General features: G+C 39.1%; 1 protein-coding gene across 4 annotated transcripts in view; it reads right to left on the reverse strand.

The window, feature by feature from the left end:
- usp45 (ubiquitin specific peptidase 45) overlaps positions 1 to 13,304 on the reverse strand; it is a 90,860-nt gene that overhangs the window by 72,681 nt on the left and 4,875 nt on the right. For all 4 annotated transcript variants that reach the window (XM_039805969.1, XM_039805970.1, XM_039805967.1 and 1 more), the window contains exons 4-5: positions 13,076 to 13,176; positions 12,630 to 12,730 (exon numbers count right to left, since the gene is read on the reverse strand). In XM_039805969.1, coding sequence (XP_039661903.1) covers positions 12,630 to 12,730; positions 13,076 to 13,176 — 202 coding nt within the window. The remainder of the gene's footprint in view (positions 1 to 12,629; positions 12,731 to 13,075; positions 13,177 to 13,304) is intronic.

Raw genomic sequence — 13,304 nt, forward strand, 5'->3', positions numbered from 1 at the left:
GCAGACATATTTCCCATTTACATTCATTAGCTCCACCCATCCGGGAGGCGGCCATTTTTAATTATGCATTTTTCAGGTGTTTTTCATTCTCGTTTTTCAACTCGTCCTAGGTCGTGACTTCAATCTTCTTGAATCTTTGCAGGAAGTATCTGTTGACCCTCATAATGAAAAGTTATCCAGAGAATTTTGATAGTTGAAAAAATGCGGAAGTTATAGCAACTTACTGTCTAAACAGGAAGTTGTGTTATCTTGACAACAATTATTCCGATTGCCCCGAAACTTGACAAGGATGTTCCTCCTGGCCTGTTTAGCAACTGTGCCAAAGTTGGCTGCAATCGGCCATTAGATGGCGCTGTTTTAATATTTTTTATTTAATCATCAAAATATTGACATATGGGAAGCCTACTTTGTCTAACTACTCCTGGGACGTGAGTCCGATCGGCACGAAAACTTGCATATACACTCGGAGGACCCTCGTGACAAAGAGTTATCAAAAGAATATTGATAGCTAAAACAATGCGCAAGTTATGGAGGACCAACTTCCTGTAGGTGGGAGTGGAAAAAGGAATGGTTATATCTTGCCAACAGCTATTCCAATGGACACAAAACTTAAGAAAGTTGTTCCTCATGTGCCAATGAGGCTGTTTGCCAAATATGTCGTCAATTGGCCTTTAGATGGCGCTGTTTTAATTTTTTTTAATTAATTAGCTAATTTGCTTTGAGCGAAACCTACTGTTTTTAACTCCTCCTAGAGCATGAGTCCCATCTGCACAAAAATGTGCATGTAGACTCGGTGGACCCTCCTGACAAAAAGTTATCAAAAGAATTTTGATAGCTAACACAATGCGCAAGTTACAGAGGACCAACTTCCTGTAGGGGGCTGTCGAAACAGGAAGTTGCGTATCTTAACAAGATTTATTCCCGATTGACACCAAATATGACAAAGTTGTTCCGTATAGGGGTTTGAGCATCCAAGCCAAATTTATAGTGCATCGGCCATTAGATGGCGCTGTTAGAATTTTTTTTATTAATTATTCACATCGCGATATATGGGAAACATACTTTGTCTAACTCCTCCTGGGCCATGAGTCCAATCTGCACGAAAACTTGGATATAACTCGGTTGACCCTCGTGACTAAAAGTTATCAAAAGAATTTTGATAGCTAACACAATTATGGAGGAACAACTTCCTGTAGGTGGGTGTGGAAACATGAACGGTTCTATCTTGGCAAAAGTTTTGCGATTTACATGAAACTTAGAATGTGTGGTCTACATGTGATGTTGCATTTGCCAGTACCCCCCGGGGCAAGAAGCGAGGGCCCGTCATCGCTGCTTGCAGCTTTAATTAACTTTGTAACCTGAAAACTCTCCAAATACAGTTAATATATTATTGAGTGCTTGAATAGAAGGGTCTAGATTTGTAATAAACGCCACAATATCATCTGCAAACAAAGATAAGCGATGTTCCCTCTCACCTATTGTTATGCCCTTGATTTCAGGACTACTCCGGATTGCCATTGCAAGAGGTTCTACTGCGAATAGAAATAGCAGAGGGGACAATGGACATCCTTGTCGTGTACCTCTACTTAAATGAAAGGGTTTTGATATTTGGTTATTTGTTATTAATTCTGCCAGTGGATCATTATAAAGTAGCCTAATCCATTTAATATACCCATCGCCCAGGCCAAATCTCTTAAGAACCTCAAAAAGGTATCCCCATTCAATCCTGTCAAAGGCTTTTTCTGCGTCCAAGGATAGGACTGCATGGTCCTTGGCATTTTGTTTTTTATATAATATATTTAGGACTCTACGTATGTTATGGAGGGCTTGTCTTCCTAGCACAAACCCATTTTGATCATTCATAATAAGGTTCGGTATAAATCCTTCAATTCTCTTAGCTAGGACCTTACAGAGAATTTTTGTATCGCATGACATTAAAGATATGGGCCTATAAGATGATTTTTCATTGGCGGGTTTGCCTGGTTTTAATATGAGGGTAATTAGTGCCGATCTCAATGATGAAGGTAATATTCCTTTTTCAAATGCTTCATTGAACATTTCAAGCAAGTGTGGTAAAAGTTTCCCTGCAAACGTTTTCTAAATTTCCGTTGGGAGGCCATCAGGCCCAGGGGCTTTTCCCTATGTATGCTCTGTAATAATGCCTCTGAAAGCTCTTTTAAGCTTAAATTCCTCTCAAGTTCACTTCTTGTCCCCTCCGATACTTCAGGAAACTTAAGTTTATCAAGAAAGTTGTCTTGCTTTTCTAGATCGTTGGTGAATTCAGATTCGTACAGATTTTCAAAATATAATTTAAAAGTATTATTTATTTCCAATGGGTCTACAATATTGACCCCATTTTCTAGAGCTAATGAATTGATGGCTCTATCCGTTTCTATTTTTTTAATTCTCCATGCAAGCAACTTCCCTGGTTTTTCTCCCTGATCGTAATAGGATTGTTTTAGCCACATTAAGTTCTTAGCTATCTTACTACTGATTAATTCATTATATTGGGCTTTTAGTACAATAACTTATTTTTGCTTTACAGGGTCATTGTTGCTAAAGAGATGTTGCTCTAATATCTTGATTTGTTTTTCCAGATTTTTTAATTGTGTCTGATATGTTTTGGATCTATATCTTGTATAACTTAATATCTCCCCCCTAATATAGGCTTTGAAGGCCTCCCATTTAACTGAAGCGCTTGTCTGATTTGTATTAAACAGAAAATATAGGTCTATTTTGTTATCCAGAAATTTAACAAAGTCAGGGTCCATAAGCCATCTTGCTTGAAATCGAAATCTGGGAGGGGAAAATACAAGATTGTCCATTTGGAGTGTAAACGTAATAGGGGCATGATCAGATAGTAGTATACCATCATACCAGCATTTACCTACTTTTGAAACTAGGCTATTAGAGATTAAAAAATAATCTATTCTAGAATATGTTTTGTGTGTGCTTGAAAAGCATGAATATTCTTTTTTGCTTGGGTTAAGATACCTCCAAATCTCTATTAAATTCAGATCAGTTATATACTTAATGATAATTTTTTTAGACTTTTGATGGGTATTATCTATTCCTGAAGAGCGATCGTGCACTGGGTTTAATACACAATTAAAATCTCCTCCAAATCACATAATGTCCGGAATATGATGATATTGTAAGAAAGAAGTTCTGGTAAAAGGAAGGGTTGTCTATATTAGGAGCGTATATACTTATTAGATTAATTTGTGTTGTCAAGATCGTACCATTAAGAACTATGTACCTTCCTAACGGATCTGTATGTTGCTTTTTTAACTGAAATGGAACAGATTTGTGTATGAGGATCATGACTCCTCTAGCTCGAGAGGTGAAGGAGGCATCAAAAACCTGACCCGGCCATCTCTTCGTGACCCTGCTAGTATCTTCTTTTATTAAATGGGTTTCCTGTAGAAAAATTATACTTGATCCCATTTGTTTCAGTCGACCCAATACTTGTTTAAGTTTTACCAAACTATTTAGTCCCCTTATATTCCAGCTACAGATATTTATCTCTGACTTATTGATCATTTACTATCTTGTGCTACCATGTAGACATTGCTGTGTCCAAGAAAACCGTAAAAAAATAAAAATAAAAAAGGAGAAAAAAAAGGGGGAAGTGATTCCTTAACAACCTCCCATTTCCACCCCCACCCACCATGCATTCCCCCAAACGGAAAGCATGAGAATACCCCCCAATCACCAACTGCAGTTATGAAACACGTTTGATCCATATAACATGGAGCAACATTTTGCAAGCTCTCTATCATTATTCACCACTCAGGGCTCACAACCAGATACTGAACAAAAATGGACCACTAACATTATTCAAATATAATTTCAACCCTAATAGAACATAGGCAAAACCTAAGTTTGACACATGTCCAGTTATTTTTAAACTTAAGTAGGCTACTCACAAACATATAGGCCTAATGAAGTGGACAATGTGCTACTATGGATCATGTTGTCAAATAAATTAGGAAAACTCAAAACTTTACCTTTGTTTAATAAACACAGGAATTGAGTCCTGTTAACAAGTCCCCTCTTTTCTACAGCGTTTAAGCTGTGGTAGGCCTACGCAATGACCGAATGAAGTCCTCTGCCTCCGAGACCGATTAAAAAATGTGGCGTTGGTCAGAGTGCGTAACTATCAGGTGCGCTGGGTAGAGCATACCGTAGCGGATTTCCATGCCTCTAAGTTGAGCCTTCACTCCATCAAACTGCCGCTGGCGCTGACGCGTTTCAGCTGATAGATCCGGGAACAAGCTGATCCGTTGTCCTTCATATCGTAATTCCTTCATTTTCCTAGCTGCTCTCAAAGCTTTCTCCTTATCCTGGTAGTTCAAGAACTTCATCACGATCGCTCTTGAAGTTGTCGGGCAATTTGGGTTAACTTGTCCAACCCGATGCGCTCTTTCGATGACTGGTGTTGAACTGAACGTGTCGTTCAGAACCTTGGAGAGCAGGCCTTCAATGAAAGCGCACATGTTAGATCCTTCTGATTTCTCGGGCAGGCCTACTAATCTCAGGTTAGAACGCCTTCCGCGGTCCTCCAGATCTTGCACTTTGTTCCGTAGAAAGTCAGTTGTTTCTTCAAGTTTTTTAACTTTGTGTTGAAGGGCTGAGACATCTTCCGTTTGTGCGATTCTCTCTTCTGCCTCTCCTATTCTTTGCGACTGTGACAGTAAGTCTGTTTTAATGCCATTTATTGCATCGAGCGTGTCAGCAGAATGTTTTGTAAAGTCAGCTTTCAGAGACCGGATTGCGCTGAGGATGTCATCGTTTGTAGCCGCATTAAATTCGACCTGTGCCTCGGTTAGCTTTTTGCTTGCTAGCGCCGTGTTTTCCTCCTCCATCTGCACAGACGGCTTCGAATGGTGTCCAGATTTGATGGTTTTTGGTGGCATCTCGTCTCGCAAAACTTTTAAGTGATTTTTTAATACTTGTATACGAGTTCTGGTGGTCTTTCTGAGGATTTTTGTAAGTATTTAGCTGCGAGCCCAACTCGTGCGACTTATCAGCTGCACGTCATAACCGGAAGTCATCCCGTTGGCTTTAAAAGTTGAAAATGACTAAAGATGTAGAACATTGTGAGGTCTGAGTAGATTTTCTAACTGATTATGACTCACAAATGCAGAAATATGAAACAAATTGTATGAAACATCTTAAAGCTCAAATGCATTGCACTGAACTGCTGAAACATTTTCAGAGTTGGAAGCTAAACTGCATTACCTAAATAAGTGAAGAGCTTGTTAGAAAAGCTGGAAGCTGAACTGTAATACTGTTAAAGATGAAAGTTGAAATGAATTGTCTGAAAAAGGCTGAAAGAAGAAATACTTTGTATTATTATGAGACATATACACTGCATAGAACGAAAAAGCATCAATCTAGCTGAGATGAGATGTGAAATATATTAGGTGAAAAGAAGGGGGGGAAAAAAAAAAAAAAAAAGAAAGAGGAGAAAAAAAAAAGAAAAAAAAAAAAAGAAAAAGAGAAAAGAAGAGAGAGGAGAAAAAAAAGAAAAGAGAAAAAAAAAAAAAAAAAAAAAAGAAGGAAAGAGAGAAAAAAAAAGAAAAAAAAAAAAAATTGAGAAAGTGAGCAACTGTGACTAAAAAAAAAAAAAAAAATCCATTAATAGAACAAACAATCATGACCCTAAAGAGCTGAGAGGTGGATATATTGGCTGAAATGAAACGGGCTATATACATGGATGGAATCACAAATCACAAATGACCCTGAAGGGAGAGAGGGAGTGAGAGAGAGGAAGGGAGGGAGAGAGAGAGACAGACAGAGAAGGAGTGATGGAAGGAGAGAGAGATTGAGAAGGATGGCGGGAGGGAGAGACAGAGGGAGGGAGAGAAGGAACGAGGAAGACTGAAGGAAGGAAGGAGGGGAACAGAGGAATGAGGAAGACAGGGAAAAGAGAAAGGAGGGAGGAGGCATAGAGAAAGAGAGTGAGACAGGAGGGAGGGATACAGACAGAGGGAGGGAGGGAGACACAGACAGATAAGGAGACAGACAGACAGACAGACAGACAGAAGTGGAACGCAAATGATATAGACTGATGATCATAGTTAGTCTAGTTAGTTGACTCCTACAGCAAGCCTGGAGTAATCAAGTAGACTGTCTGTGAAAGGGTTGTCATGGTTACTAAGGGCCTGGGCAATGTTTATAAACATCTCTTTGATCTGTTAACGATCGCACCTGATCTTAATATGTCTCCTGTAGCACACCGCAGCAATTCAGACACTGAGAGCAAGCTCTCAAACAAAGCCTCGGACTGGCAAAACTATAACTGCTATCAGTCAAATGACGTGATCCTGAGCACCACAAGGCCTTTGTGAATGTATCGGTATAAAATTGATATGGATAAACATAAAAATGTGGGCATATCAGCGATTTAAAAAAGTGGTTCGCTGTGCGTTTCGCTGGGAAATGCAAAGAAAGTTATACAGGAGAGTGAATGGAGGGAGTTGTGTTACTCTTGTCGTTTGGAAGCTCAACCAGCCAAAAATAAAAGGCATATCACAAAACTGAGCACAATGTCTGAAACTAGACAAAAATACCTACGTTTTGATGTATAAATTGTGTATGACAAGTAAAAATTGTGGGCGTGAGAGCAATTTAAGCTGAAGGGACAAAGATATTTTTTTTAAGGCTCTGTGCTGTAGCTGTGACATCATCCACTCTAAGCTGCCCCATACACACTCATTAGAAACGCAGAAAAATCCTGAAAAGATCACTAAACTTAAACAGCTTTTTCACAAAAACTGTAAAAGATATCAAACTGAAAAGTAGACCCCGGATAGCTGAATATTTTGTGAACAGTTTAAAGTTTGAATCACGTCTGTAGGTAGAAGAATGTAGGAGGAGATACATTTTGAAGCAGAAGAGGATTTGAAGCATGCTCTCATTGACTTCAATGTAAAAAAAAAAAAGTGTTAAAAAGCTTAACATTTTAAAAAGTATAAATAGTAGAAAAAAAGTTGAAGAAGTCCCATCATTAGCTGAAAGAGCTGAACATTTGAAAAGTTGAATGGTTTAAATAGGTGAAAGTATGCAGAAGTTACAGAGAGCCAAAAAACGTACGGAAGAGGGAACTAGAAAATGCATTTCCTGCAGAAAATGCGTGGGAATGCTGAACATGTCATGTTTCTGCTTTTGTTGTGTGTTTGTTCCATTGCACTTCCTGTTTTATTGTGACATTAACAGTCGCTCTTATCCTAGGTCACTTGTCTTTCTCCTGTTTGCTTTTCCCGCCTGTTTGATTACCGTCCCCGCCCCTAATGAGTTTCACCTGTTTTTGTTTTCAGCTTCCCCAGTCACCATTCATAAATACTCACCAGTCCCACTTCCCAGTGCCAGATTGTAGTTGTCTTCATGTCACTCTCTCCAGCGTTATTCCCTAGTGTTAGTTTTCCTGTGTTTCTAGACCTCTTGCCTGTATCCTCGACTACGATTTTTGCCTGCCGTTTTTTGTACCTCTGCCTGCTCTTTGTTTTGGGACCAATAAAGACTGTTACTTGTGATACCTCTCAGAGTCTTGCATTTAAGTCCGCCATTGTACCTTGTCAGAACAGCTGAATTGCTAAAGCTAAATTGGTTGAATAGCTTAAATACGTAAGAAGAAGTTGAAGTAGTGAGAATAGTTGAAAAAGCGGAAATCGTTTTAATAAGTATGAATTTCATTAAAAAGTTAAAAGCTTATGCTAAAGTGAACTGTTGGCTTTAAAGGTTGAATATGACAAAATATGTAGAACATTGTGAGGTCTGATTAGATTTTCTAACTGATAATGACTCACATATGCAGAAATATGAAACAAATTGTATGAAAAATCTTAAAGCTCAAATGCATTGCACTGAACTGCTGAAACAACTGGCAAATTTTCAGAGTTGGAAGCTAAACTGCATTACCTACATACGTGAAGAACTTGTTAGAAAAGCTGTAATACTGTCAAAGATGAAAATTGAAATGGATTGCCTGAAAAGGCTGAAAGAAGAAACATTGCATAGAACGAAAAAGCATCAATCTAGCTGAGATGAGATGTGAAATAGAAGAAAGAGAGGAAAGAGGCAAGGAGAGAAATAGAGAAGAAAGAAGACCATGAGAGAAGATAGGAGATGAGAGAAGAGAGAGGAGAGAAAGAGAATAAAGAGAGGAGAGAGAGAAGAAAGAGAGGAGAGGAAAAAGAGAGGAAAGATAGAAACATAGATAGAACGAGAGCAACTTTGACTAAAATTGACTAAGAAGGCTGAAAGTTTAAATACTTTGTATTATTATCAGCCATATCCATTGCGTAGAACAAACAAGCATGAGCCTAAAGAGCTGAGAGGTGGATATATTGTCTGAAAATAAACGGGCTATATACATGGATGAAATCACAAATGACCCTGAAGGAAGAGACAGAAGGAGGAAGGGAGAGAGGGAGGTGTGAGAGAGAGAGAGAGAGAGAGAGAGAGGGAGGGAGGGAGAGACAGAGAAAGGGGGAGGGAGGGAGAGACTAAGGAGGAAGACAGAAGGAAGGAAGGAGGGGAACAGAGGAGGAAGGAAGACAGAAAAGAGAAAGAAGGAGGGAGTGAGGCATAGAGAAAGAGAGGGAGGGAGACAGGAAGGAGGGATACAGACAGAGGGAGGGAGGGAGACAGACAGATAAGGAGACAGACAGACAGACAGAAGTGGAACGCAAAGGCTATAGACTTATGTTCATAGTTAGTTGAATACTACAGTATTAAAGTGGACTGTCTGTGAAAGGGTTGTCATGGTTACTAAGTGCCTGGGCCTATGTTTATAAACATCCCTTTGATGTCTGTGATGAGATCTCTCGCACCTGGTCTTAATATGTCTCCTGTAGCGCAACAATTCAGACACTGAGAGCAAGCTCTCAAATGAAGGCTCAGACAGCCAAAACGATAGCTGCTATCAGTCACTCTAAGCAGCGCAATACACACTCTGTTTAATCGATAAAATTTCCTGAAATGATCACTAAACTTAAACAGCTTTTTTACAAAAACTGTAAAAGATATCAAACTGAAAAGTAGACCCCGGATAGCTGAATATTTTGTGAACATTTTAAAGTTTGTTTGGCGTCTGTAGGTGAAAGAATGTAGGAGGAGATACAGTTTGAAGCAGAAGAGGATTTGAAGGATTTGAAGCTTGCTCTCATTGACTTTAATGTTAAAAAAGTGTTAAAAAGCTGAATATTTTAAAAAGTAGAAAAAGTAGAAAAATATTTGAAGAAGTCCCATCATTAGCTGAAAGAGCTGAACATTTGAAAAGTTGAATGGTTTAAATAGGTGAAAGTATGCAGAAGTTACGGAGAGCCAAAAAACGTACGGAATAAGAATAAGTAGAAGACGAAGAAGTATATAAAGAACCGAATAACAATAGTTGGAATGCTGTTGAACAGCATTCCCACTAACTAGAAAATGCATTTCCTGCAGAAAATGCGTGGGAATGCTGAATAGCTGAATTGCTAAAGCTAACTGGATGAATAGCTCAAATCCGTAAGAAGAAGTTGAAATAGTGAGAATAGTTGAAAAAGTGGAAATCGTTAAAAAGTTCAAAGTTGACGCTAAACTGAATTGTTGGCTATAAAAGTTGAAAAATGACAAAATATGTAGAACATTGTGAGGTCTTTAGCTGAAGCTGAAGAATAGTTGAAACACAGCTCTTACTGACAGAAAGAGGAAAGAAGAAAGAGGACAGAAAGAGGAAAGAAGAAAGAGGAAAGAGAACAGAGGACAGAAAGAGGAAAGAGGACAGAAAGAGGACAGGACAGAAAGAGAGCGAGAAGACAGAAAGAGGAAAGAGAACAGAGAGCAAGAGGACAGAAAGAGGAAAGAAAGAGGACAGAAAGAGGAAAGAGAGCGAGAGGACAGAAAGAAGAAAGAGGACAGAAAGAGGAAAGAGGACAGAAAGAGGAAAGAAAGAGGAAAGAGAACAGAGAGCGAGAGGACAGAAAGAGGAAAGAAGAAAGAGGAAAGAAAGAAGAAAGAGGACAGAAAGAGGAAAGAAGAGGACAGAAAGACGACAGAGGAAAGAGAGCGAGAGGACAGAAAGAGGAAAGAGAACAGAGAGCAAGAGGACAGAAAGAGGAAAGAAGAAAGTGGAAAGAGGAAAGAAGAAAGAGAACAGAAAGAGGACAGAAAGAGGAAAGAGGACAGAAAGAGGAAAGAGGACAGAGGACAGAGATGAAAGAGAACAGAGAGCGAGACGATAGAAAGTGGAAAGAAGAAAGAGAACAGAAAGAGGACAGAAAGAGGAAAGAGAACAGAGAGCGAGAGGACAGAAAGAGGAAAGAAGAAAGAGGAAAGAGGACAGAAAGAGGAAAGAGAGTGAGAGGACAGAAAGAGGAAAGAGGACAGAAAGAGGAAAGAGAGTGAGAGGACAGAAAGAGGAAAGAGGACAGAAAGAAGAAAGAGGACAGAAAGAGGAAAGACAAAAGAGGACAGAAAGAGAGCAGAGGACAGACAGACAGACAGAGACCAGGACAGAGAACAGAGACCAGGACAGACAGACAGACAGACAGACAGACACACAGACCAGAACAAGAGAATAGAACAGAGAAGACAGACAGACAGAAGTGGAAGGCAACAGATCTAGACTACTGTTCATATTACTGCCTGTAGTATCTGTATAGACTACTGTTCATATTACTGCCTGTAGTATCTGTATAGACTACTGTTCATATTACTGCCTGTAGTATCTGTATAGACTACTGTTCATATTACTGCCTGTAGTATCTGGGTGTGTCTGTGAAAGTGTTGTCATGGTAACGAATGGCCAGTGGATATGTTTATAAACCTGCTTTGATGTCTGTAATCAAGTTGATGAGCAACACCTGCTGAATCTGTCAGCTGTGCTGTGCTGCAGCTATTCAGAGTCCCTGAGAGCGAGCTCTCAAACAAAGCCTCACAGTGGCAAAACGATAACTGCTATCAGTCAAGTGACGTCATCCTGAGCACCACAAGGCCTTTGTGAACGTATCGGTATAAAATTTATATGGATAAACGTAAAAATGTGGTCATATCAGCGATTTCAAAAAGTGGTTCGTTCAGTGTTTCGCTGGGAAATATCCAGGAGTTGTAACATTGGAGCCAATGAAGAAAGATATGAACATCTTGTCATTTGGAAGCTCAACCAGCCAAAAGTAAAAGGCGTATCTGTGCTCTAGCTATGATGTCATCCACTCTAAGCAGCCACATTCACACTCTGTTTAATCGATAAAATTTCCTGAAATGATCACTAAACTTAAACAGCTTTTTCACAAAAACTGTAAAAGATATCAAACTGAAAAGCACAAGCCGGATAGCTGAATATTTTGTGAACATTTTAAAGTTTGTTTGGCGTCTGTAGGTGAAAGTATGAAGGAGCTGTAAATTTTGGCAGCGGAAGAAGATTTTAAGGAGTTGAAGGCTGCTCTCATTAACTTCAATGTTAAAAAAAAGTGTTAAAAAGCTTAAAATTTTAAAAAGTATAAATAGTAGAAAAAAAGTTGAAGAAGTCCCATCATTAGCTGAAAGAGGTTAAACATTTGAAAAGTTGAACGGTTTAAATAGCTGAAAGTATGCAGAAGTTACGGAGAGCCAAAAAACGTACGGAATAATAATAAGAAATAGAAGAAGAAGAAGTATATAAAGAACCGAATAACAATAGTTGGAATGCTGTTGAACAGCATTCCCACTAAAAATAAAGAACCGAATAACAATAGTTGGAATGCTGTTGAACAGCATTCCCACTAAAAATAAAGAACCGAATAACAATAGTTGGAATGCTGTAGAACAGCATTCCCCCAAATAGATGTACATTGGCAACACACAACTCAAGAAGCCGACAAATAACCTATACGTAATTCCCTCCTCTGAAAATCTATATCTTTCATAAAAATACCCATCAGGGAATGTTAACGAGGTTGGCGTCTCTAAATGTTTTAACTTTTCTGAGCGCACCTCTCTCTCTCTCTCTCTCTCTCTCTCTCTCCCGGTTCTTCTAAGAACGGTGACGCCGTTATCAATCAAGTAATGATTGGTCAGTAGGCGGTGCTTTTACACCGGTTGATCTCTAATCTCCAACATAACCTCCTCCCGACCAGGTTAGGTGTTCAGCATAAATTACCACGGCGATTGAACCAGGTAACAAGTGATCCACCGTCGTGATACACATAACCCTGGGTTGAACCTAAAGTTACCTCGTTAATGCCAAATCTTGCTTCATAGTACAGGCCTCAGGTAAGCAAATTCATCGTCTGGTAAACAGTCATGGTGTTATTATGCGGTTAGCTTCTGGTGCATTGGTGTACTGCGGAGTCGGACACTAAGATGTTAAGCATGTGAAACCTTATTTCACCAGTGCAGATTTTTACACATAAGCCATTAATAATTAATAAACCATTAATATAGGATTGTTTTCTTGAACTCTTTTTGCTGAGAACCACTATAGGTTGTCTGTGTTCAAGGCCAATCATTTTCTTCTTCAACTGAAAAGGTTGCTAAATTATAAGAATGTTTGTACAAAACTCCAAATGAATTGACTTCAGCCTTGCTGAAATTGCAGTTAGGACGCACATGTCTAATAAAAGCTTTAGTACGGTGCCAAGTCTCCAGGATGAACACCTTACCTGATGTTGCCTTGACAGAGTGCTTTTGTAAAAAGTCCAGGGTCTGAGCCAAAGCCTTCTTGTTGCAGTGAGTGGAAAGCTCCTCATTACATTCAAAACACCTGTTATAATGAGACAGGGTCATAGACAGACACAAGAAACCTTACGTTACTGTGGAATTTAAAAACCCTTAAGAAACTCTTGCTGAAATGAACCATTATTTAAGAACGGAATTACTTGGCTGAAGTAGAAAACCATTCATACACACAATCAAAACAAAAATAATGGAGTGAAATAATGTAAAATTAAATATAGGTCTGAAAACAGAAACTGCACTGTAAATCTATGTAAGCCCACACACTGACGGCATCTTGTCATGTGTCAGTGCAAGTTGACACAAATTGGCAATGTGTGCAATCTTGGCTATTCATTACAGTTTACAATGATTGCAGTTTGAGGTTTCCTACCAGGCCTTCCAGGTGCTCAAGCTGATGGTGATGCAGTGAGACTCTGGATGGAAAGCTTGGTGGTGCTTGACAGCATGCTGGATCCCTGACCGGTTACAGCCCTGTAATATAGGTAATTTTAAATATTTTAGTTAGAAATCTTTGCTAACAAGCACAACATACATTCACAGTGCACATGCCTATATTTAAAGACCATGGCTTTCCACTTCAGTAAAGCCATGTGGTAGAG

The sequence above is a fragment of the Perca fluviatilis genome, chromosome 7 (assembly GCF_010015445.1).
Source record: "Perca fluviatilis chromosome 7, GENO_Pfluv_1.0, whole genome shotgun sequence".
NCBI lineage: Eukaryota > Metazoa > Chordata > Actinopteri > Perciformes > Percidae > Perca > Perca fluviatilis.